This window comes from Pagrus pagrus, assembly GCF_965226575.1.
Source record: "Pagrus pagrus genome assembly, chromosome: 14".
Lineage (NCBI taxonomy): Eukaryota > Metazoa > Chordata > Actinopteri > Spariformes > Sparidae > Pagrus > Pagrus pagrus.
In genome coordinates, this window is record NC_140198.1 from 25,087,796 (window position 1) to 25,111,407 (window position 23,612).

Below are 23,612 nucleotides of genomic sequence, written 5' to 3' on the forward strand. Positions count from 1 at the left end.
CAGACATGTCGTGCAGCATGGGGAATTTGCCATCAAAGCAAACTCTGACGTAGTCTGATCTGATGCTGCTCTGTGGGTGAGGTAACATCAGTCAGTGGGGTGGAGAGACCTTGTCAGCTCTATCAGCAGTAAGGATGAGGCGTAATGAGGGGAAGAAAAAGATAAGCAAATCCTGTAATGGCTCTTTTGTGTTGCATTATAGGTTCCATTAGGCCTCTGACTGAAGACTAAACTATGAGGGGGAAGGCCTTCTGGGGTGATAGCACTGAGACAATCAAGGTCACCTCCTGTCTGGTTATATGTGTGTGTTTTTGCTTTCGTGTGTCTGGTAGAGGAGACAGTGTGGAGAGTGTATGATGGCTATTTTTTCACAACCGTAATGTTCTCTTTTCAGCCTGAGAGTGTCAAGCAGCATTAGCACCTTCATACATGAAACCAACACCACAGGAACACTGCTCAGCTTCTGTTAGCACTGCAGTGGCATCAACACATCAATTATACATACGAAAATGATCATTGATGTGGTGCCGTCTCAATCAAACTGGATTTTGGACTGAACACAGCATAATATTCGTTAGAATTTAATCTTTGCCTTCTGACATCTTTTTACGGCTTGAATACTTTAAAGGTGCAGTGCAGGACTTTTGTCTCCCCCTTGTGGCAGTCAGCGTACGTACAAAAACATGTTTGACGCATGCTTATGACGTACACCTAGAGATGAGCTCACTCCCATCCGCTCATCTCCACCGCCCTCAACAGTCATAGCTGTTATATCCTACACCGGCCACTACTACTTCTTAACTACAGTTGCTCTGTTTTTCAGTTCAAATATATTTTTAGATTAACGCATCCCTACAGGTGCAGGACTATCACGACAGACGGCACATTTTAAAAGACTTTCATTTGAATGTAAAAGTCCCACTCTCATAGAAACAGGTCATCACAGGCCGAACAGGCTGCCCAGGAAGGCCAGTCTGTGTTCACTTTGTCATAAAAAAAAGAGACTGAGACAGAATCACACTTCTTCTTGTACTGCTAGAAGATATCCTGGGTTTATCAATTTTTCTGACCCTCAGAAACTGTCTTATGTATGTGGGGAGAAAAGTCAATGTGCAGTATTAGCTGCAAAATATTAGTGTCACACTGTGTATGTTTAAAATGTACCTGTTATCTCGTGATCATCTAGTTCTCTTGTGTAAAATGTAATCATTCAATAATATGGTATTTACTGTAGCTTTTAACATTCATGCTAATAAAGCTTATTTGAATGTGAAAATAGAGGAAAAACCTCAAGTGCAACTCTACAGAAACTGGGCAGTGTTATGGGAGGTAATTGCATCCCACCCTTGGTCTCACCTCCATATCCACTCTTTAAGGGTGATGAGCAGTTCCAGGGTGAAGTAGTAGAGTGTGAGCAGAGGTTTCTTCCACAGCACCAGATTTTCACGTTCATCCACATCCCTCTGTTTCCTCTCATTCACAGACGGCTTAGGGTCTAGGTGCACAGGTAGGTCTTGTACACACACATAACCAATGAACATTTTTAAATGAAAATCATGTAAATACAACAAAAACTTTCACATCTTTATGAGCACTCAGCTGTATATTAGTTGTCTTTCGCTTTACCTGTCGCCTCTCCATTTTGCTGTTCCTTGACAGCAAGACGTCTCTGAGGTAGTTCACCTTCAGCTGCGCACTCTGCCATCTTATTCACCAGGAAGGAGTCCTACTGAGAGAAGAGACAGGCCTTTAGCTCAGCATCACTCCGCACTGTACACTGCTTGCCAAAATCTGAGATTGAAGCAGGCCCAAAACAAATACAGACTCACTTGCAACAACACACAGCACCCCTAAACACTCCACAAACTCTCCGCACTCCAGTATGTCTGTATACAGTCCCACACACCAGCTGACCAGCGGGTGTTCCTGTATCCTGCAGATTACTGGTAACCCAATCAGGCCTGTGGATGACCTGATGAGTACTTTAATTAGCACCAATGTTGACACTGGGAGCACATGCAAGTGTGTACACTTGTTTAAAGGTCCACCTCCCCTTCTGTTCAAAAGGCATACACATTGGAAGGAACAGTGGTATGTATAAATAATAGGTGAAAGAGCATACAACATGATTTGGTTCTTTGTTTTTTCATTACATTTATCATCACACGATCATCCACGTACCTATGAGCAGTAGTGTCTCACTACAGAGCCTCAGGTCTCTCAGGAATCTGTCAGTGAACAGTGAGATGGGGACTCTGACATGGAGGTATGCAGCTTACCATCTGGTGGAATTGTCAGCGTCTCACTCACACACACGCACACACTCAAAGCTTAATCCCTCTATCCTGTGCCCTAGGTCTGGGCCTCTGGCTCCTGTTTCCATGCATTCACACTGGCTAGGCAGTGCGGCTGCAGACACTGCAAACCACATTGCCTCTCGAGACCTGCAGGAATCTGATTGATACATTGTGAGGTTTGTGAGAAGTGCTCTGATTTTCTTCCGAGTAGCTTCAGATTATTCCTGAAAAAACAAAGGTTAAGAAACACTTGGTGGGCTCAGCACGTTAAGGTGTTGATGGTTTCTTGAAGTACAAACACACAGATTTCACAAGCACTGAAAATAAGGTTGTGGGTACTTTTCAGTCTAATTCGCACAACTGAAGTGTGACAAAGAGGAAAATAAAAATCTTCCAGGCATTTGGAGAGCTACTCTTGGCCTTCTCAGGGAACCACAAACAAAAGCTTTTCATCACAGAACCTTAAACCTTGAGCACACACACACACACACACATACAGAAGTACTGCTTTATGCACAGTAGTATTTAATACACCCTATTATTTCTCCTCTTGCACTGAGGAGAACAATGCATCGTCCAACAAAAGAGCCCAACAGTGTGTGATATCCTATTAACAACATTTATTATAGAAATTGGTGCCAAACAGGTCACTTTGTACAGAACATGCATCTCAGCTGCGAGTACACAAGTGTGTTCTTTATTTTACACAACAGTTCATTTGATTATTAATTACATTTGGATGCATTATTCACAATCAATAGTCTACCTAGTTTCATAACATCACTACTGCACAGTAGCGCAGCACTGCTCCAACGCTTGATTGTGCAATCACTTCTACCAAAACAACCCAGACCTGTTGAGTAACTCTTGCGCGAGGGACAATGTGAAACTCAACACAGAGCACATGCACTTCAGGAAGAGAAATTTGATAAGCTGCAATCAATTTTCACATTTCAAACAGAGATAAGCACAGTGTACTTGATTTAGTGTAAAGCGTAAAACAAAGCAGGGCAGTATTATATCAATGCATTATGCAGCAAGGTTAAACTCACCGTTCAGCTGATGATAAATCCACAATAACCTCTGAGCTCAAGTAAAACCTGTGGTGTAGCAATGTAGGGCAAAAGTACGCTACCCATGAACTGCATCATAACTTGAGTGCAGGGTGTGGTGATGGAGGGGGCCAGTGAGGGATAGAGTGTGATACAGAGTTGCCGGGGGAGGGGAGAGCTGGCTGACAGAGCAGAGACACAGTAAGACAGAAAGAGGGAGAGATTTCATCATTTGCCCGGTGGAACCTCCAGAGAGCCAGTCTAATTAAAGGTCTATAAATAAGTGGATCACTTTCCTGGAGCGCACTTCTAACACTTCTCAGTCCTCAGTAGGTTTCACACGGAGAGTGAATGAATGGCATTTGGGCAAAGAGAGCTCGGCTAATTCCCAAATTGAAAAAAAAAAAAAAAACACCTCAGGACATCACATTTTTCAGGTCATAACTAGAAACAGAAGACCTCAGCTGTGCATCGCCATGTTTGAGTTTTAGCGCCATCTTGTTTATCAGAGTGAGAAAAGTATTCTGGTGAGAAAAAGTCAGTTTTTAAATTACTGTCTCTGGGGACCTTATTAGGAAGATGCATTCGAAGTAGATTTTAAGGGGACAAGGCTAGTGTGTACTCTACATTTAAGTGCAGCACATGGATGATATCTGTGTCCAGCACAGCCTTTGGAAGCGACCCAGAAGGCTTAAGTCAGATCAGTTTCTTCCTCTTAGGTGTTGACCTGAAGAGTCACTTCATTCACGTAAGTGAGGTTCAGGTTTAAAGGAAAAAAGTGATTGTCAAACTGGAGACTGAGGCAGGACACTGTAATAAGCACCTAAGGAGGAAGAGTGACAAATTCTCCTCCGCAGTTTAAAGGCAAGAACTGCAGCATGGCAGCGAAGCATCACAATATATAGAAATGAAGGGGTAAAGCAGAGCAAAACATCTCAGAAAAAGATACCGCTTTGCTTATTGTCACTGGAGCAATAGCAGCTTGCATTTGGCCCACTAACGGTATGTAATTATAGCCTACTTTACTGTATGAAAGGTAGTTAAAGAACACAGTTCCAAAATTAACACACATCCACTTTCTGTTGGAGCAATACATTCCTGAGGAATTAACCTCAATGTACAGTCAATCAATTTTACATATATAGCCTTTAAAAAGGCTTGCTGAAAATATAGGTAAATGTTCACACGTCCATCCAGTCGGTCTCTGGGTGGACCTAAACCCAGGGTCATCCATATTGCTGCATGTGGACAAGAAAAACTCTCCGCTCTTTAACTTCTCAGCAAACGATATCACGCAGTCATCTGAGTTCACAGCAGAGTATCAGTCCATATACAGCATGCTATCTATAGGCTGGATCTTGGCAGTGGACAGATAGTTGATCTGTGTCATGTCTTGTTTAACAATATATACTGCACTAAATTACATGGAGCCTACACCTGCCTGACACTTAAGAAGAGGAAGGTGTATGTAGAGAGGTCTCACTCTGCTCCTGTTTGCAAACAGTGGATGACTAAAGCTACTTATGTCTTATGAAAAAAGGGCATTTCACTGTTTGTAATGTAGAAGTAAAGCATCTGCTATGTGCACGTTTTAAAATCCCACAGATTTTGTCTACAGGTGAAACCAAAGTCTTATTCGAAATTATTGAAAACTATACTGCCTTCAAAAATAATTTCAGCTTCTTCTTTTACAGCTCATTAACAGAACTTCATGTTCCACACAATGCATTTAACTTATTGATTAATTGCACATCATTGACGGTGGACACACTTAATACACACTTAATTGCATTTGAGAAATAAAGACACTGCTATGTGATGTCAGAACTGTTTCATCTGTAACCATAAGTGTAAATCCCAGGGGGGGGCAGAGGAGACACAACCCCCCCATCCTGGGAAAAATATGATTTGGCACCCACAATACACCACACTACTATGTAATTTCAATAATATTAATAACATGCAATAAAAGTACGTGTGCCCATGTAGCCCCTGGCAGTGACATACTGTATGGTGCAGATACAGTGCGTGTGTGCAGATTTTTCTCTGCACTGAATTACAGGTCACTCTTTATATGAGGTAGTGGCTAGCTGACCTTTGCCAGCAAGCTACACATACTTTTTGCTGCTGTCTGTTGAATTGTATGATAAATGTGGGGTAAAAAGAACAAATTATACAACTTATTTTCCTTTTGGATACTTGATCTATATATGATTTGTTTAAATTTTACATTAAGCCTATTTATCTAACATTTATAAGAGATCTTGTTAAACAAAACCAAAAAAAATAGCTTTTAAGAATATTGAGGAGCAGCCTTTTTACCAGCAAGTACACCAGTGGATACCATTCTGTTAACAGTATGGACTGAAACCCCCCACTATCATCTACCGGCTTTTGAAATAGACTGAAAAAAAGTCACCATTTTAGATTTCTACACAGCCTTATTGTCAGGTGTTTGTAGTTTTAGGTGTATTTTGTCTTTTAGTCACATCAGGAGACCCCTGCTTTTGTCAGTAGAGGGCAGTGTTGACCTAAAAGTTGGTGCTGAACAAGCAGGATCAATCTGGGTGATGTCCCTGTCTGAACAAGTCTCCAGCAGACATGCTGAGTGGCCGGTACACCATGCTGTGTTTGTACTCGGCTGCCTCAGGATTCAACATGTGAAAGTAAACAGAGCGCACCTAAGAAAGAGAATACTAAAGCTCAATTTACCTGGATAAAGAAGTGATGAGTTGTTTCCATCACTACATAATAATTATCAGTGTTGTTAAAAGTACTCAAAAGTCATACAAATAGTTCTTGACTAAAATCTTTAAAGTATCTGACATTAAATGTACTTAGGTAAGTATGAAAAGTACAGGTAAATGTAAAATTCAACATATATTTGATGTATACAGGGATGTGGTGTTTGTTGAAGATCCTCCTGGGTTTTCAGATACTCCCTCGACACAAAGAATGACATTCTGTTTTTCAGTCTTTTCCTTCATTTTCCCTCGTTTTGACAAAGGCCTAGTTGGGATAGCCACAGGTTTTAAGTGATTCCCTCTTGTGTTTCTGTTCCTTCTCCTCTGTCCCTGTGGACAGAACAGCATACACTACACTGCTCTGCTTTTGCCGTGGAGCACAAGCTGGGGGTTATCAGAACCCTACACCATCAGGCTGAAAACATGCCCACAGGGTGCACTTCAAACCCAGTGACACACTGAGGCCGAAGCTCGTCCAGCCTAAGGACCAGTCCACAAGCGCATGGCAAAATACAGGAGAGGCAGCTCCTCAGGTCAGACCTAGCAGTCCACGCAAATCTGAAGGAGAAGGGACACTCCTTTGAGGACTGCAAAGTACACATCCTGGCCAGAGAAGACAGATGGTTTAAAGGAGGCATGAAAGAAGCCCTCCCCAGACAGCTTAAGACCCATTCACACCTGGACCCAGCTGACTCCAACAACTCACATGTGACCTAAACAACTCTGAATGGCTTAACGCCACCACATGGTTAAAAGCCTGTCACTCCCTACTAGTCAGTTAGAAGCTAAGAAGCCTCTTGGATGAGAGGTGAAACATCTCCAAGAAACTCAAGCAAGTCCAGCTGCCTCCATATAGCACTGAGACATTTTAATCCGCTGGTCTTCATTTGTGTTATCCTTAGCTGCTGTTTGTTTTCTTTTCTTTTCTCTCTAGGCGTAATATTCCTCCTCTTCCAAAAGCCGCCACTTGGCAGCCAATGGGGTAGGCATAAACATGTGACGTGACGTGAAGCACGAAGTTGGGCAGTGAACAGTGACAACGAATTTGTCTTCAAAATAAGAGCTTTACATTGCACCCCATTGGATTTTAGAACTGGGTTCTTAGCGGGGGGCTTTTAATTTGAAAGTAGCGACCGTTCGTAGCTTGCCGCTACACACAACAAGCTGACAGCAGCTACTAGCTGTTTAGTTGTGTCCGCTAGCTAGACAAAGCCGTGGGCGGCCGCTTCGCCATGCTTACATCGTTTTGAAGGGGGAGGGGCTCAGTCTGTGGAGGGAGCTTGTTGTGCCACACAATTTTGCTTCCCTCCGTGCAGTTTGCCCCAGACATACGTTCCTCTTCCACGCGAAAACAGAATTTCATTGAAATTATGTCAAATTCTGCGATATTCCGCTTTAAAAAATAAATTCCGTTTTAATCGGCCAATTCCGCGATTCCGTGATCGCGGAAATCATAGGGCCATGCTAAAACATACTGTATTATGCCAATTCCACTCCAATTCTGCTTTGGTCATTAAAACTCTGGGATTGTAACACCATGGCCTTTGCTGTATATGTGCTGAACATACTTAGTTTTTTCAATGTTTATAAACATAGCACAAAAAGTAGGGAAATTTGTGTTTAGTAGACTATTTCTTTGTTGTAACAATGCTTCTTGGCAATAAATCTTATTACGTTGAAAAACCTGTTTAGTTCCCTTTTAAATAGTGCCACATTTGTAAGGAACATGCATTTGTGAGATGAGCAGTAGAGCTGAGTATGTGGGTTGCGCCCATGAGAAAAGTGCCAAATCTTCTCTGCCAAACAGCTCATTCTACTATTGACTCTTGTTTGGTAGATTGGGTGATTTAAGTCTGAAGAAACAAGACATATTGGCAATTTAACTTAATTTATTAATTTAACAAACAGGAGCCTCAGTAGCATGTGGAAGAACCATACACAGCCACAACAGCCTGTCACCTCCTCCTCATGCTGGTCACCAGCCTGGTCACACACTGCTGTGGGATGGCATCCCATTCTTCAACCAGCATTTGTCGCAAGTCAGCCAACGTGGTTGTATTGGTCATTCTGGCACGAACAGCACGGCCAAGCTGATCCCACAAGTGTTCAATGGGGTCGAGGTCAGGACTGCTGGCAGGCCATTCCATCCTCTACTCCCAAATTCTGATGGTAGTCTCTGAGAAACCCCGCTCTGTGTTTGACCAGGCTGGTGACCGGCATGAGGAGGAGGTGCCAGGCTGTTGTGGCTATGGTATGGTTCTTCCACACGCTACTGAAGCTCCTGTTTGTTAAATTAATAAATTGTTAAATTGCCAATATGTCTTCTTTCTTCAGACTTCAATCATCCAATCCACCAAACAAGAGTCAATAGCAGAATGAGCTGTTTGGCAGAGAAGATTTGGTACATTTTACATAGGCACAACCCACATACTCAGCTCTGCTGCTCATCCCACAAATGCATGTCCCTTACAAATGTGGCACCATTTAAAAGAGACATTTTAAAGGGAAATAAACAGGCTTTCATACGGTATAAGAATTATTGCCAAGAAGCATTGTTACAACAAAGAAATAATCTACCAAACACAAATTTCCTGACTTTTTGTGCTATGTTTATCAATGGACTGCATATTAGCCAACTATTGGTCACACTTTAGAATACACTAATAAGATGTAATAAGCCATACTTTGTATCAAATTAGAAAAAAAAGAAAAAGTTTTTAATTAAACAGTAAACACTCCTCCGAAGAATCAACCACCTTACCGTGGTAAAGGGGTTTGTGTGTCCCTGTGATCCTGGGAGCTATGTTGTCTGGGGCATTAGCTCCTGGTACGGTCCCCCAAGGCAAATTAGTCTCGGGGGAGGGATCAGACTAAGAGCGGTGCAAAACGACCCTATGAATCGGCAATCACAGGCAAGGAGTATCTCGCCCGGTATGGGGAGACCCCTGGAGCCAGACCCGGGGATGGAGCTCACCGGCGAGCGTCTGGTGGCCAGGCCCTGGCCCATGGGGCCCGGCTGGGCTCAGCCCAAAAGAACAACATGGGGCCGCGCCCCTGTGGACTCACCACCTGCAGGGGAGAGCGATGGGGTCGGGTGCTATGTACATCGGGCAGCAGGCGAAGGGGGGGACCTGGGCGTCCTGACCCCCGGCTTCGCAGACTAGCTCTTGGTACGTGGAATGTCACCTCTCTGGTGGGGAAGGAACCAGAGCTGGTGCGAGAGGTAGAGCGGTACCAACTAGATATAGTTGGGCTCACCTCCACGCACAGCACCGGTTCTGGAACCAAACTCCTTGAGAGGGGCTGGACTCTCTCCTTTTCCGGAGTTGCCCAGGGTGAGAGGCGCCGGGCGGGTGTGGGGATACTCTCAAGCTTCTGGCTGAGCACCGCTGTGTTGGAGTTCTCCCCGAGGGACGAGAGGGTCGCCTCCATGCGACTGCAGGTCGCTGGGGGGAAGGCTCTGACTGTTGTTTGTGCGTATGCACTGAACATGGATTGGCCATAACGAACACCATGTTTGAGCATAGGGTGGTCAGACAGTCATCGGTGCCAGTCAGGGCAGCAACCGAAGGACCCGCTGGTGGACACCAGCAGTGAAGGAAGCCGTCAAACTGAAGAAGGAGGGCTTTCGGGCTTGGCTGGCCCAGGGGTCTCCTGAAACAGCAGACTGGTACCGGGAGGCCAGGAGGGCTGCAGCTTCGGTGGTCACCGAAGCAAAAACCCAGGTGTGGGAGGAGTTTGGTGAGGCTATGGAGAAGGACTTTCGGTCGGCCTCAAGGATATTCTAGCAAACCATCCGGCGACTCAGAAAAGGGAAGCGGGCCTCAGCCCAGGCTGTTTTCAGTAGTGGAGGGGACCTGCTGAATCGGACTGGGGATATCGTTGGGCGGTGGAAGGAACACTTTGAGGACCTCCTGAACTCGGCTAACACGTCCTCTGAAACTGAGAGGAGCCTGAAGACTCGGGGGAAGACTCATTCATATCCCTGGCAGAGGTCACTGAGGTAGTCAAGAAGCTCCCCAGTGGCAAGGCGCCAGGGGTGGATGAGATTCGCCCCGAGATGCTGAAGGCTCTGGACGTTCAAAAAGGGGGACCGGAGGGTGTATCGGAGTATCACACTGCTCAGCCTCCCTGGGAAAGTTTATTCCAGGGTGCTGGAAAGGAGGGTCCGTCCGATCGTTGAACCTCTGATTCAGGAGGAACAATGCGGATTCTGCCCTGGCCGCGGAACAGTGGATCAGCTCTTTACCCTTGCAGGCGTGCTGGGGGGGCCATGGGAGTTTGTCCATCCAGTCTTCGTGTGTTTTGTAGACTTGGAGAAGGCCTACGACCGGGTCCCCCGGGGAGTACTGTGGGGGGTACTGAGGGAGTATAGGGTACCGGGGCCGTTGGTACAAGCTATCCGGTCCTTGTACGACTAAAGTGAGAGTTGTGTCCGTATACTCGGCACAAAGTCGAATACATTTCCAGTGGGTGTTGGACTCCGCCAAGGCTGCCCCTTGTCTCCGATCCTGTTTGTGATATACATGGACAGGATCTCAAGGCGCAGCCGTGGTGACAAGAGTGGCCGGTATGGGGACCTCAGAATTGCGTCTTTGCTTCTTGCGGATGACGTGGTTCTGTTGGCTTCCTCAGCCCGTGACCTCCAGCAGGCATTGGGGCGGTTTGCAGCTGAGTGTGAAGCGGCCGGGATGAGGGTCAACACCTCTAAGTCTGAGGTCATGGTTCTCTGCCGGAAAACGGCGGATTGCCCCCTCCAGTTGAGGAGTGAGCTCCTGACCCAAGCGAAGGAGTTTAAGTATCTTGGGGTCTTGTTCATGAGTGATGGGAGAATGGAGCATGAGGTGGACAGACGGCTTGGTGCAGCGTCTGCAGTATTGCGGGTGTTGTACCGGGCCGTCGTGGTGAAGAGGGAGCTGAGCCGCAAGGTGAAGCTCTCGATTTACTGGTCCATCTATGTTCCAACCCTCACCTATGGCCACGAGCTATGGGTAGTGACCGAAAGAACAAGATCGCGGATTCAAGCGGCTGAAATTAGTTTCCTCTGTAGGGTGGCTGGGCTCAGCCTTAGGGATAGGGTGAAGAGCTCAGACATCCGAAGGGAGCTCAGAGTAGAGCCGCTGCTCCTTCGCGTCGAGAGGAAAATTGAGGTGGTTCGGGCATCTGATCAGGATGCCTCCTGGGCGCCTCCCCATGGAGGTTTTCCGGGCACGTCCAACTGGGAGAAGACCCTAGGGCAGATTCAGAACCCACTGGAGAGATTACATATCTCATCTGGCCTGGGAACACCTCGGGATCCTCACGATGGAGCTGGAAAGTGTCGCTGGGGAGTCGGAATTCTGGAGCTCCCTACTGAGCCTGCTGCCACCGCGACCCGACCCTGAATAAAGCGGAAGATGATGAAGATGAAGATGAAGATTAAACAGTAAACAGACACAGTTATACCACAAATATAAAGACATTTCAACAGTCAACAGTCAACGAACTAGGTGTGCTTTAATCTGTCAAATATGACTGATGAATGAAGTCAGTTGTTTTGAGGCAGAAACAACCTTTCAGTCAAGTTGGAGCTGCAGTCACTTTTTGGCAAGTGGAAAACTGAATGTTACTGGTGTAAGGTTCAGAAGCACTGTAAAGCTAATCCATGTATTTCAGAAGTTGAGTTAATTCATAGGTTTGAATTCATTTGCTAAAATATATTTGCAATGTGTACTCAGCTGGCTATTTGTAGATTTATGTTTACACAATTATTATTTGTATATTAACATGCAGTTACAATAACGTGTTGAATGTGCCTCTCACATTTACCTAGTCCAAGTCCTGCTAGCTCCTGATTAGTTCGTTCAGTGTCGTGTGTGTGTGAGAGAGAGACAGGAAGTGTTGTTGTTGTGAGGCTGCTTGTGGAGTAAAATAAACACTGTTCAAAAGTTATCCGTCTCCATCCTGCCGTCTCTTTTAATAAAGAGGAGTCCAGTCGCCACCAATGAACCCTCGTGTTACACTGGTTTTATTGGCCCTTTAAAGGTATTTAAAAGGTATAATACACTCGGTGTGCTATAATCTGTCAAATATGATCCTCATGAATCAAATCTAGTCATTTTGAGGCATCTTTTCAGTGAAGAAGCCAGAGTAGCAGTGACTTTAAATTGGAAAACTTTATGTTATGGATTATACTCGCCTTTTAAAAGTATTTCTGAAGGTTAAAAGGACTGGGTAGGCTACACTCTACATCTGTAATTATTGAAACTATTGTATGTTATCACAGCTTTCTCATATTTTTGCATTACTACAATTGTAATGTACAATTTCAAAGTGCAATTTCCAGTCAATTCTTGGCACCAAAAAAAAGAACCTTTATGTAGGGCAAGTATTGACAAAATCACACATACAACTGGTGACAATGTGACACAGTCTACATTTCATTTCACTCAGCATTTTTTTTTAAAGGAGCACTATGTAGTTTTGGGGAAGACATTTTAAACAAGAGAAAAATCTTCTTTGAATGGACTTTATGCCATAACAGACAAAATAAACAAACTTTGTTTTCATGACTGAATAAACAAAACGTACTTTTAAGGACAACACAGTTTCATACTGTTTTACTTTGTTTATATGTGGCGGACCCTGCCACCTTTCTAACTTCAAACAGTGTTCTGGGGACCTTGTTTTCCTTGTTTGTTTGTTTATTTGGTAATGGAAAAAATAAAACACTTCTAGTTTGTATTATTACCTGATTAATATTGTAAATATTACAATTCTGTGTATGAATTTATTCTCAAAATCTACGTAATGCCCCTTTTAACTTAGATTAAAAGATTTCTTTTTTCTCTTTTTTTATTTTGAAAATCATGTGACGTCATCAACAAGCGCCCATAAGAAAAGTAGATGAAACTCACTTCATGCTGCTAGCACGTCGAACAAACCGGCAGGTATGAACCATAACCAGTGTTGTCTGCTGTGTAGCAATTCAGTTACACGGTGTTGGCACCATGTGGGCATGAAACTTATGAACATGAGTGTGTACGTTCGTAAAGTGATATCTATATTGTACCGGCGCGGCGTTTCTGCCGAATAAGCGGTCTTGCCTCAGCCAGGAAGCTAACGTTAGCTAGGCTAGTTCCATTTATAAAGTAACTTGCTAGCAAGGTATCATACAGCCTCAGGGAGTTTCTTATCATAAGTTAAAAATAACTTAAAATAACCATGTGTGCGTAATGGCAGTAATGATATTTGTCTATTTAGCGAATATTAAACATTTATGTGGGCAGATTATAAATGGTGAAGTCAGTTCTGCTAACAGAGAAACAGGAAAGGTCCTGAAAAGTTCAGAGACAAATGGACATTTGAACGTCTACATTTCATTGACAGCTGGTGAAGACAAGTTGGACATAAGTGAAAGCTCAATCCTTGTTGGACCTTGTTGTTTTGTCAACTGCTGTTTCCAAGAATTGACTTTTAATTTCAGTTTTAAAAACATGATGTTGCTGTCTCAAACCTTCTGCCTTTAAAGTTTACAGGTGTAAATGTGTGAAATGGACTTACCCTATTCTGTGGCTCTGTCATTCTTACAGGTTTAACAATATGGATGTGCTATATGGTCCCCTGGGCTTGGGTGTAGTAGCAGGACTGGGCTGTGGGCTCTTCCTCGGTTGGCACCTTCGGGCCCGCTTCGGCCCAACGTCCAAAAGCCTGATGGCAGCGATGGGGAACGGCACTGGGGAAGCAAGCGTGATGGGAGAAGGAGGCGAGTTCAAGATGATACTCGTGGTCAGAAATGACCTGAAGATGGGCAAAGGGAAGGTCGCTGCCCAGTGCTCCCATGCTGCTGTATCGGCATACAAACAGGTCCAGCGCCGGAACCCCGATCTTCTCAAACAGTGGGAGTACTGTGGCCAGCCCAAGGTGGTGGTGAAGGCCCCCGATGAGGACACCCTGATTGATCTGCTGGGTCATGCCAAAGAAGTGGGGCTTCCCGTTAGCCTTATTCAGGATGCAGGAAGGACACAAATCGCACCTGGATCACGCACCGTGCTGGGTGTCGGTCCAGGCCCCGCTGATCTGATCGACAAAGTCACTGGAGACTTAAAGCTCTATTAAAGTTCCAGCTTGCATCTTGAAGACATGCATACAATTTCTTGACCATATGTCTATGGTTTAAACTATTTGCAGTGTAAACTAAGTTGGGCTACCTTGACTTTATATTTTTATACAACAAAGATTGACTCGCTTATATGATTATATGTAAAGTACTTGAATTTTTTCTGTTTAGTTTTGGGGGATTTGTGCACTTAAGCCTATCAAATTCGACATCAGCTGACTGTTAAATAGTCGTTACAACGGCTTGGTGTGTATCACCTTGATAACTATGGTAGTTCAGTTAAAGTGGCAAAAACCCCACAAACTAGTGTTAGTCCTCATCACTTACCTGCCAGCCCAGGGTGTCTGAAGATGTAATACACAGAGGAAGCAGAAGAAAATGATTGATCCCATTAGAATCACAGCCCCGTAAAATAACAATAGACCATTTCATAGCAGGAAAAGCATGTGTCACTAATAACATTAACAATGGCTCAGTTACATTTAGCGTCCCAGTAAGGAATGACCTTGAGCCAGCATGAAAATATAAATTAAATGTAGTTTTTTGTTATTGATGTTGGTGATTACAGCTGTGCTTTTCCTGTTGTGAAATAGGTCTATACCAACTGTTGCCCAAAAATGATGTTCTCTTAATAATAAAACCAAGACAAATCCTAATCTGGATGGTATTCATTAATTCTAAATGGTATTATTGTTGGTGCCACTGTCGCTTTTCCTGAGAGTGGCAACTACCAACAGCACAGGACAAAACATGAAGTCTCTTTCATGCATTTAGTCTCTAAAGGAGACGTGTAAGCAGATAAAATTGGTACCAAGTTGCAAGAGCCTTCTTTTTCCTGGTAGATTTCATGCCAGTTGGCAGACAAAATTGCATTGTGAAAGTCAAGTTTGTAGAGAACCAAGCTAAACACTAATACTGTTGTCATCAAATAGCCATATTGATTAATCGTATATTACTTCATAATGATTAAAGCAAAAAACTTGTCAAGCCATTTGGATTTTACTGAACAATGTAGTACCTTAAATATTTTTCTTATGCTCCATCAGATAAACCTTCTGAAATAAGAGGAGGAATGAAGGCCTCCATTTAATATGTTCATATCCACATTGTCTTATTGTGTGCATTTATTTTTATCTTCTGAAAGAAACATTAAGCCACAATCATCAGACTGATTTGAGATGAATATATATATATATATATATATATATATATATATATATATATATACACACACATATATATATACATATATATATACATACATATATATATAGTTTGACTGGTGACTCACACCTGATCTCATCCTTACTTCTACCACCCACTGATTTGCACCATTAGAGGGTGCTAGTACTACATCCTTGTGTATTAAGAGAGTAATATACTGCTGCTGTTGAACTGATCTGAGCGTATTGACATAGCAGACATTACACAAGGTAGACAAAGTAACAGGAACATGTAATAGTAGAATCCTATCTGACACCAGAGTATGGCACCAAATATCACAAGCTCTCCAACAGAGTCAACAAATATGAGAGATAAACATCACAAAGGGGTTTACTACGAATACATTTAAGTGAATTGTGTTTTTAACATGTTGGTTTTTAACAGGTACCATCACAGGAGCACCATTAGTCTCCAGACTCCAGAACTTTCAGTTCTCACCTTCACCTTTGCCCTTTGAAATTGCAAGTAAATAGAAACACTGATACAATGTGTTTGGAAACTGAGAAGCCACTATTCTAGGAGTGCCATCACATAGTTTTGCACGATATAACATTTGACTATGAACTAAAGTGCATGACCGTACATGTAAGACACAACCAGACTGTTCTTGACAAACAAGAAGCCTTTATTTTTTTAAGTGGAAAACAAAACCGCTGTTTCATTCATTATGATCCTGATAATGCACAATCAAGTATCTTAAGTGCACAATTTAAATCTAAGGTAATTTAGATAAGAATATAAGTTCAAAGGAGTTAATGATTGATTTCCTGTATACACGCAAGCCTTTGATAAAAACTTCAAATTACCACGAGTCCTGTGATATCGTTTCTGAACTGGATGAGCTGGTCAACTGAAAAGGTTAAAGGCAACCCTCGACAGGACATGAGGAGAAGAAAGTTTGAAAAAATACTCTCCTGCACACTCAGTGACAGTGAACTAGAATGAAAGCCAACAGAAACAAACCGCAGCATTAAGAGGGGGCATGGGGCATGTTAGTCAAACACAAACAGGTCTGCAGTCCCTCGTGAGGTGGAATGGTCCCACGTTAGAGCAGTATTTAAAGCACATGGAAATGTCATATGAATGCAAATTTGCTTGGAGAGTCCTGCATAGGCTTTGCTGGAAAGAATCAAACTTTCCTGTAAATCGTATGTAAAATACTCTCTTGGGTTTCCTTCAAGAAACAGCCCTGAAGTGTGTGTATGTGTGTGGGGACACAACTGGTACAACGTAGTGTTTCAGGATTTGTGGTCATGGAGGCGGCAGTCTCATGTTCAAATATAGAAGAACATATTAGCATTTGTTTGTGTCTGAATATACAATAATTAAATGCATTTTACAGTCGGACAGAAGAAGCTGCTCACACACATCAAAAGGAAAAGGTTCTACATTAATTCTTCTCACTACAGAGTGCAAATCAGATGCTTCACAACAGACCTTTTTTTTTAAACTGAGAAGAGGACTAGCTCTTCCCACAAGCCCCCCATTGTACATAAACCATTTCCCATTCAAATAAAATAGACAAAAGAAAAATTAATCTAGTCAATACGGAATGTGAGAAAATTAATCTTTGTGATGCAATCTTTTTCTTTGACAACAAAAATAAAACTGAGTCCTTCATGACAGTTTTAAAAAGGGGAAGAAAAGTAAAAAAAAAAAAAAAAAGTTTGTCTGTATTATCCCCAGCTCCCTGTAGAGGGCAGACAGAGACAATAATGGTCTGGTGAAGGACTGTGGGAGATGGATGGATGGTAACTCCAGCCTGCATGTGGAGAGAAGGGGGCGGGGGTCTTTACATGCCGTAGCCGAAGCCTGGCTGAGCTGCTGGCTGACTGTATCCTGCAGGCGCCTGGTAGCCGTAGCCGTATGCTTGCTGAGGAGCCACAGGTACACTGGGGCCTGCTGTCAGCATCAGCTGAGGTGTGCCTGCAAGAAACACAAACAGGAAAGGTTTCAAACATGCAACTGGTCGGTTTATTGAAAAAATCAAAAATGCTTCCTTCACTGGTTTGTTTATCTAGTTTTTTAGCCTTAAAAAGTTCTTGTGTGGTAAACCATGTATTTTCCCTTTCAGCTGCAGGACTAAAAGCAGCTGTTACTGCAACTGTGCCGCATGAAAAACATCATAAAATGCCTTGACCCTGTGACCCATTTGTAAAACTCCCTGATATTATCTCTATTATAAACATCAAACTTTCACTGCCTGAAACTTTGAAGGCGCTGAAAACTTGTTTTCTCAATCAACTTCTTACTGTGACGTGTTCCTACATGAACACAGTATTTTCTGCCATGTTTGGAACAGTTAACACATTAGTGCACTTAAGTGATTTCTGCATTTCTTTTTTCCCTGTTCTTCTCTAAGTTTGAAGATGGCATGCTTCCATGCACCAATCAGGGTTGAACATTTAACAGAAATGTTTTTTTAAACATCATTTGCTGTTGCTAGTTTGGTATTGAACATTTAATGTTATGGATAAATGCGATACTAAGCTGCTATAATCAATTTCAGGACAAGTTTTCAGGGGCTTTAATAAATTCTGATATTCAAAGGTCTCTATAGCACATTAACCACAGGGAAGGCTGGATAATCTAGAAACCAAAAAGACTGCTGCCTTTGCGCTTGATCACAGTGAGACGGACATTGAAGACATCAGAGGACTGTTACCGTAGACGATGGGTTGCGTCTCCGTTGCCTGCTCCTCTTCTTTCCTTACGGACTCTGAGGTTTCTAGTTTATCTACCTGCAAGTCAAAGAAATGATAGCATTTAGAACAAAGCCACAACACTTCACGAGACTGAGCATACTTCACAAGTTAAAATAAAATAAAACAATGTTGATGTTAAATATATTTGTCAACTACTCTGACAGATTTTGTCCTGTCCTGTGGGTCACCACTCTAAGCAGATTTCACGTAGTAGCAACACAAAAAGTCAGTTTCAGGTGACTGAACCATCCCTATTTGCTTAACCTCAGAACACTTAAGTCCAACCAGTAATGCTAAATAACATAAATAATAATAAAAAAAACAAGTTCAACTAATAATTTTAATTCCCTCTGTTCTAACTGTCTGGTCTGGCAGTGACAATAAAAGCCACCAACTTTTCACATAGACTAATAGACAAATAAATAAAATAATAGTAAGAGGAGGCAGCAAGTCAGATGCAGCAATAAGCAAAATATACGATCAGGTCCTGAGGGGGAAAGCAGCAGCACCTGGATGCAGGTTATTTATACATTTGAAAATAAAGGCTCGCTCAGCAGTGCACTTCCACATCTTGTATATATGCATTTATCATTCAGTTTCTCCATGCCTCCTGGGAAAAACAGCAGCCCTTTAATTAAAAGGTCTCAGCACACATTTTCACACATGAGCTGAAGCTTCACAGTGTACAGTAACAGTCCCATGCTTTATGTGTTACAGTGCTGGCAGTGGAGAAACAGGCTGCAGTACTCAAATGCAGTTTGGTTGGAGGAGGAGGAGGAGGAGGAGGAGGAGGGAGGAGGGTGAGTCTCAGGCCAGGTGCCACCTACAGTTCAAGGCTTTCTACAAGAAGCCAGGCACAACCAACAGCCTGCTGCCAAGAGATGTTTCCACACATGCTTTATTCTACTAACCAGCTAACATCAAAACACAGCAACCTTTTACAAACAGATTCATATTGTGCAGTGTCAACATCTGTGAGGAAATGCACTTTTAAGTAAAGTTGCAGAGAACTTATTAGTTCTTAATTACTGAAGCTTCTCCACTGTTGGAGCGCCAGTGGCAAAAAAATGATGGATACGTTCATGAGTTCAGAAGACGAAACAGATATGTCAACCATGATTAAAGCTACTCGCATTTTCTCTAACAAACTCAGCTGTGTAGACGATGTGTTTTTAAGACTTTTGATTTAATCTTTGTCACAGTCTGCAGCTGGGTCATAGTTCTTCAAACAGGAGATAGGGACAAACTATGGTCCCTTAACAACTGGTATAACTGGTTGAGATAATCTAAAAATAGTGTTAGCTGGATTGCATTCATTTCCCATCCACAGACTACTGAATGTGATTCTTCTTTTAGTATGTCTGCCCTTTAAACTGACAAGAATGATCTTATCCCTAATTTGTTCCTCATTGAAAGAATAGGACTTATTATTATTATACTACTACATCTATACTACAAACTATTTTTTTTATAAACACAACAGATTTATCCTGATAACTATATAACATGCAGGTTAATGCCAGATGTCAAGGTGCATCCAATGTCAATGTGACGAATATGAACTCTACAATCATGTGTTCTTGCAGCAGACGGCTACAGTTGAATTCCTTCAGACTTGAAGTCTACATATCTAGATAATTCCCCAACAACTTCAATATCAGCTTCAAAGGCGTCTCAGTGACTGTGTTCGAGTGAGAGTGTAGCTAAAACCATGCACACTCAAGGCTGCAGTCGTCCGAGCTAAATACTCAGATCAAAAACAGAGCATTTAGCTTTCACCTGTTCCTTAACTGCATCAACCTGGAAGAGAAGATGCAGCATAGGAGAAGACAATTAACAATTATCTCCCTGTAACAAAATTTGGTAAACAGGCGACCATCAGAAGAAATTCTGGGTATGTCTTTCATTTGATACTGAGAGCTTCTGCTGGTGTTTAAGTCAAAGAAAAACATGGTATCTTCATATTTGAAATACTGTGAGGATTCTAAATTCATCAACATGCCAGATGTTTCTTATTATCTGCAGTCGAAGCCACCAATCTCATGTTGTCTACAAAACACAGACTGTTTTCTTAGCTGCAGTTTTGTAAACGACTGTATCTGGTTAATGGATCAGACTCAAAAAAACTCCAAGGACCAAAAAAGGAAGAGAATGTGCCCCTTATCAATATGTTTTCTAGTTGGAATAATTGATGTGGCACCCAATCAAAAACAGCCCTAATAACAGATAATTAAGAATATTAACCAGCATCCTTTTTGCTGACAAAACCGCCTGAAAAGTAAAGACCTGGTTTAGACATTGTGGGCCTGGTAGCGATCCTCGCTAGTGTTGCACAGTTGTATGCCTTTATTAATATCAAAACTTGTTTATTCCTCATTTCACTTGACCCCAGCCTAAGAAGAGCTGACCCACCTTGCTGAGGTACTCCCTCATGACCTGAATGAAGTATGGCATAGAAAAGTCCATGATGTTGTGCCTCCAGGCGGTCTCCAGCACCACGTCAGGTCGCAGCAGGTCGTAGCAGGTGAACAGGCAGGCGGCGAAACACTCCCTCTTGTTCTCCTGTAGGAACCAGGCCAGCAGCTCCTCTGCCAGCTCTATGTCCTTGGACTCTGACGCATACTGCATGGCATCCTGCAGGGGAGAAGCAGCACAGAAGGTTCAGGAATGGTCCATCTAGGCAGAGTTTCGTAAAAATTCTCAAAGACAGTAAGGGTGAATGTTTGGGGGGAGGGGGGAGCACCTTATAGAGCTTGTCCTTCTTGCAGAGCTCCACACTCTGTTTCCAGCGGTTGTTGCCCTTGAAGAGGTAAGCAGCGATTCTCCTGAACTCAATCAGCTCGTGCTTCTCCAAGCGCTGGGCCAGCGAGATGTTGTCAAAGTTATCGTAGGCATCTATTGATGTCCTCAGTGCCTGAAGGGAAAATGGACGACATTATTCAACGAAATAATCACATACATGAAATAAAAAGTTATGGCAGCACCTTCAAAAGGCTCACTCACCTGATAATCCTCCTCTGTGATGAAGAGGTTGTTAAGTGCTTCATTGACTGATTTGTTGTTGTGGTTCTGTACTGACCGCAGGTAGGGTTTGACCAGAGGCAGCTGTTTCACCTGTAGACACACATGTATAATCATCATCTCACTAGCAAAGGTTCCATCCAATTTTAGCCCAAATTTGACACATTTTCAGAGAAAACATCTACAACTTCTCTATCATGAAAGATTAAAGTGTACCTTGCTGAAGAAGTTGACAGCGCGGGAGTGGTCCAGTCTGGGGGAAAGCACTATGAGCAAATCATTCAGTAACAAGGGCTTGAACTCCAAATAGAACTGGATGGCTTTGTAGTACAGCTCCACATTAGCCACCTACACAGGGCGCAGAGAGAAAGACACAATACAGAAACAATCATTTAAGGAGAATAAACACTGGATCAGGACTATTGTGCAATATGAGGGATGATGATTATAATATTACACAGTTAAGATACCTCAGAAAGTGTAATGATATTTGAGCACAATCCTCATTTTGACATCTAATCAAACTGTACCTTGGTGATGATGTCTTTGAACTGTCCCTCCTTCCAGGCGTCTGTCGGGTGGTTCATCATGGTGATGATGGCGTTGTCGAACTCCTCATACTTGTCGTACAGGAAGACCAGCTCGGCCCACAGGTGAGCCTGCTCCGCCGCTCTCAGGACTTTCGGGATGTTAACTCTGGACCAGAAGAGCTCCAGATGCTCCCTCATCTTCTGTGGCTTGAACTTGGAGTAAAGGATGGCCAGCTCTGTGAACATGCCCATGTGGGCGCGTTCCAGGCCCAGGGCGGCCTCCAGCATGGTGATCAGCTCCTCGAAGTAGCCGCGGTCCTGAGAGAGAGGACATAGGATGGAGTGGGGTAAGTCACATCTCAAAATTACATTCAAACACAGCACAGTTGAAAAAACTGAATTTCTATCTTACTTGGTAGTAGTTGATCAGCTCCTCCAGCTCGTCAGCGTGCACCACGATGTGGAGACCGCACATCTGGGCCAGTCTGAACTCCTTGCCATCCACGCAGGCGAAGCACACCTCTTTCCAGGTGCGGGTGCTGTTGGCCTTGCGGGCGCCATCAACAGCGGCCTGGTACTCCCCGAGGTGCACCAGAGTTGAAGCCAGACGGCCGAAGTTGGAGACATTGTTGTATAGCAGCTTAGCAGCCTCGTACATTTTCTCATCGTAGCAGCGGTCACCAACCTACACGAGAGATACAATCAAGACCGTTTGATTTTTGACCTGCCAGCTTATTCACAAAGTGTTCTATGAGAACGTGCCTGACCTGTTGGATGTGAGCATTGTTGGGTCCGTTGATGAACTCTTCCAGTTCAGCCAAGCGATTTGTTTTGGCCAAGGCAAAGATGAGCTCTGTCTCCACGTAGGACTCACGGGCCTTCTTACGAGCCATCTGAAGGAATTTGACCAAGTCCTCCCAGTTACCTGAAACACATAGACAGTAATATTAAGCTGTTGGTGTCTTTTTTGGAAGTCGTGAAACACTGCCTCAACTTTATTTAATGCTGATGGTGTGCCGTTTGAATTAAGTATTGCTGCATTTGCTGCAACTATCAGCAAATTCCTCTGGAGGACAAAACTCAAATAACAAACTGCAAAACACAGCTGATGTACCCCACGTTAATCGCTTTCAATCGAAGTGGCACTGGCAAATGGCTAACAGCTTTCTCTGAAACCCTGCCTTCTGTTCATAGTGATTGATCAGCTCACAGTAAGTCAGGTGGTATTCCTTCCCTCTACTCTAAGCCCTCTGCAATACCTCTTTGGCAGACGCACAGCAGCACAGCATTACACTTGCAACATGACGAAATAAAATCGCAACCTCAAAAGTCTGGTGCTTTTTTTCTTATTATTTGAGTTCAACATGTCTCCTTACCACTCTTATCAGCAGCCTGTACCACCTCCATGTATGCAGAGGGATCATCAGCTTTGATGTAGGAGTCGATGGCCTCTTTAACCAAGTCCTTCTGTAGCTGAGCCTTAGCCAGCTGGCTCCACACAGCCGGCTCATTGCAGCGTTCTGCAAACTCATAGGCCCGGTCCAGGTTGCCAATATGCTCGATCAGCACCTACATGAAAATAAAATATGGATGATCAACACTTCTTCAGTCAATAAGGTATCGGTCTAGCTGTTTAAGAGCTAATGGCTGACCTGCACAGCTGAGGTGTTGACGTCAAACTTCTTGAAGATGGCAAAGGCCTCCTCGAAGAGCTCGTTGCTGATGGCAATGTTGGCGATATCTGGGGCGTCATAGTTGTCTAGCCTGCTGATGTACTCCATAACGCGAGTACGGTCAGCTTTGATCGCCGTTAGGATCAGCAGGTTCTGCAGATTTCTGTGGGAAAGAGAGGACACACAGCCCTCAGCACACTTTAGATTTGCAATCTGATTTTGAAACGTCTCATGGGAACAAAGCAAAACGTGCAACGTATTAGAGCTA

General features: G+C 43.3%; 3 protein-coding genes across 4 annotated transcripts in view; 1 reads left to right on the forward strand and 2 right to left on the reverse strand.

The window, feature by feature from the left end:
• Positions 1-3,463, reverse strand: part of LOC311269615 (vacuole membrane protein 1-like) — a 60,174-nt gene extending 56,711 nt beyond the window's left edge. The window contains exons 1-3 of one of the 2 annotated variants that reach the window (XM_084373849.1): positions 3,350-3,463; positions 1,627-1,726; positions 1,357-1,513 (exon numbers count right to left, since the gene is read on the reverse strand). In XM_084373849.1, coding sequence (XP_084229975.1) covers positions 1,357-1,513; positions 1,627-1,705 — 236 coding nt within the window. In that variant the 5' untranslated portion in view covers positions 1,706-1,726; positions 3,350-3,463. Of the gene's footprint in view, positions 1-1,356; positions 1,514-1,626; positions 1,730-3,349 lie in introns of both variants that reach the window. The other variant, XM_084373850.1, reaches the window with a different exon arrangement.
• Positions 3,464-12,933: 9,470 nt separating this feature from the next.
• Positions 12,934-14,847, forward strand: ptrh2 (peptidyl-tRNA hydrolase 2). The gene is made up of 2 exons (XM_084374493.1): positions 12,934-13,022; positions 13,665-14,847. The coding sequence occupies exon 2, from the start codon at positions 13,675-13,677 to the stop codon at positions 14,188-14,190; it is 516 nt and encodes a 171-aa protein (XP_084230619.1). The 5' UTR covers positions 12,934-13,022; positions 13,665-13,674; the 3' UTR covers positions 14,191-14,847.
• A 778-nt stretch (positions 14,848-15,625) lies between these two features.
• The window catches only part of cltca (clathrin, heavy chain a (Hc)), a 34,049-nt gene continuing 26,062 nt past the window's right edge, over positions 15,626-23,612 (reverse strand). Inside the window, exons 20-30 of the mRNA XM_084374020.1 lie at positions 23,324-23,507; positions 23,048-23,240; positions 22,439-22,596; positions 22,084-22,356; positions 21,672-21,989; positions 21,358-21,489; positions 21,124-21,234; positions 20,864-21,034; positions 20,533-20,754; positions 18,081-18,156; positions 15,626-17,341 (exon numbers count right to left, since the gene is read on the reverse strand). Of these exons, the coding sequence (XP_084230146.1) occupies positions 17,208-17,341; positions 18,081-18,156; positions 20,533-20,754; positions 20,864-21,034; positions 21,124-21,234; positions 21,358-21,489; positions 21,672-21,989; positions 22,084-22,356; positions 22,439-22,596; positions 23,048-23,240; positions 23,324-23,507 (1,972 nt within the window). The 3' untranslated portion in view covers positions 15,626-17,207. The remainder of the gene's footprint in view (positions 17,342-18,080; positions 18,157-20,532; positions 20,755-20,863; positions 21,035-21,123; positions 21,235-21,357; positions 21,490-21,671; positions 21,990-22,083; positions 22,357-22,438; positions 22,597-23,047; positions 23,241-23,323; positions 23,508-23,612) is intronic.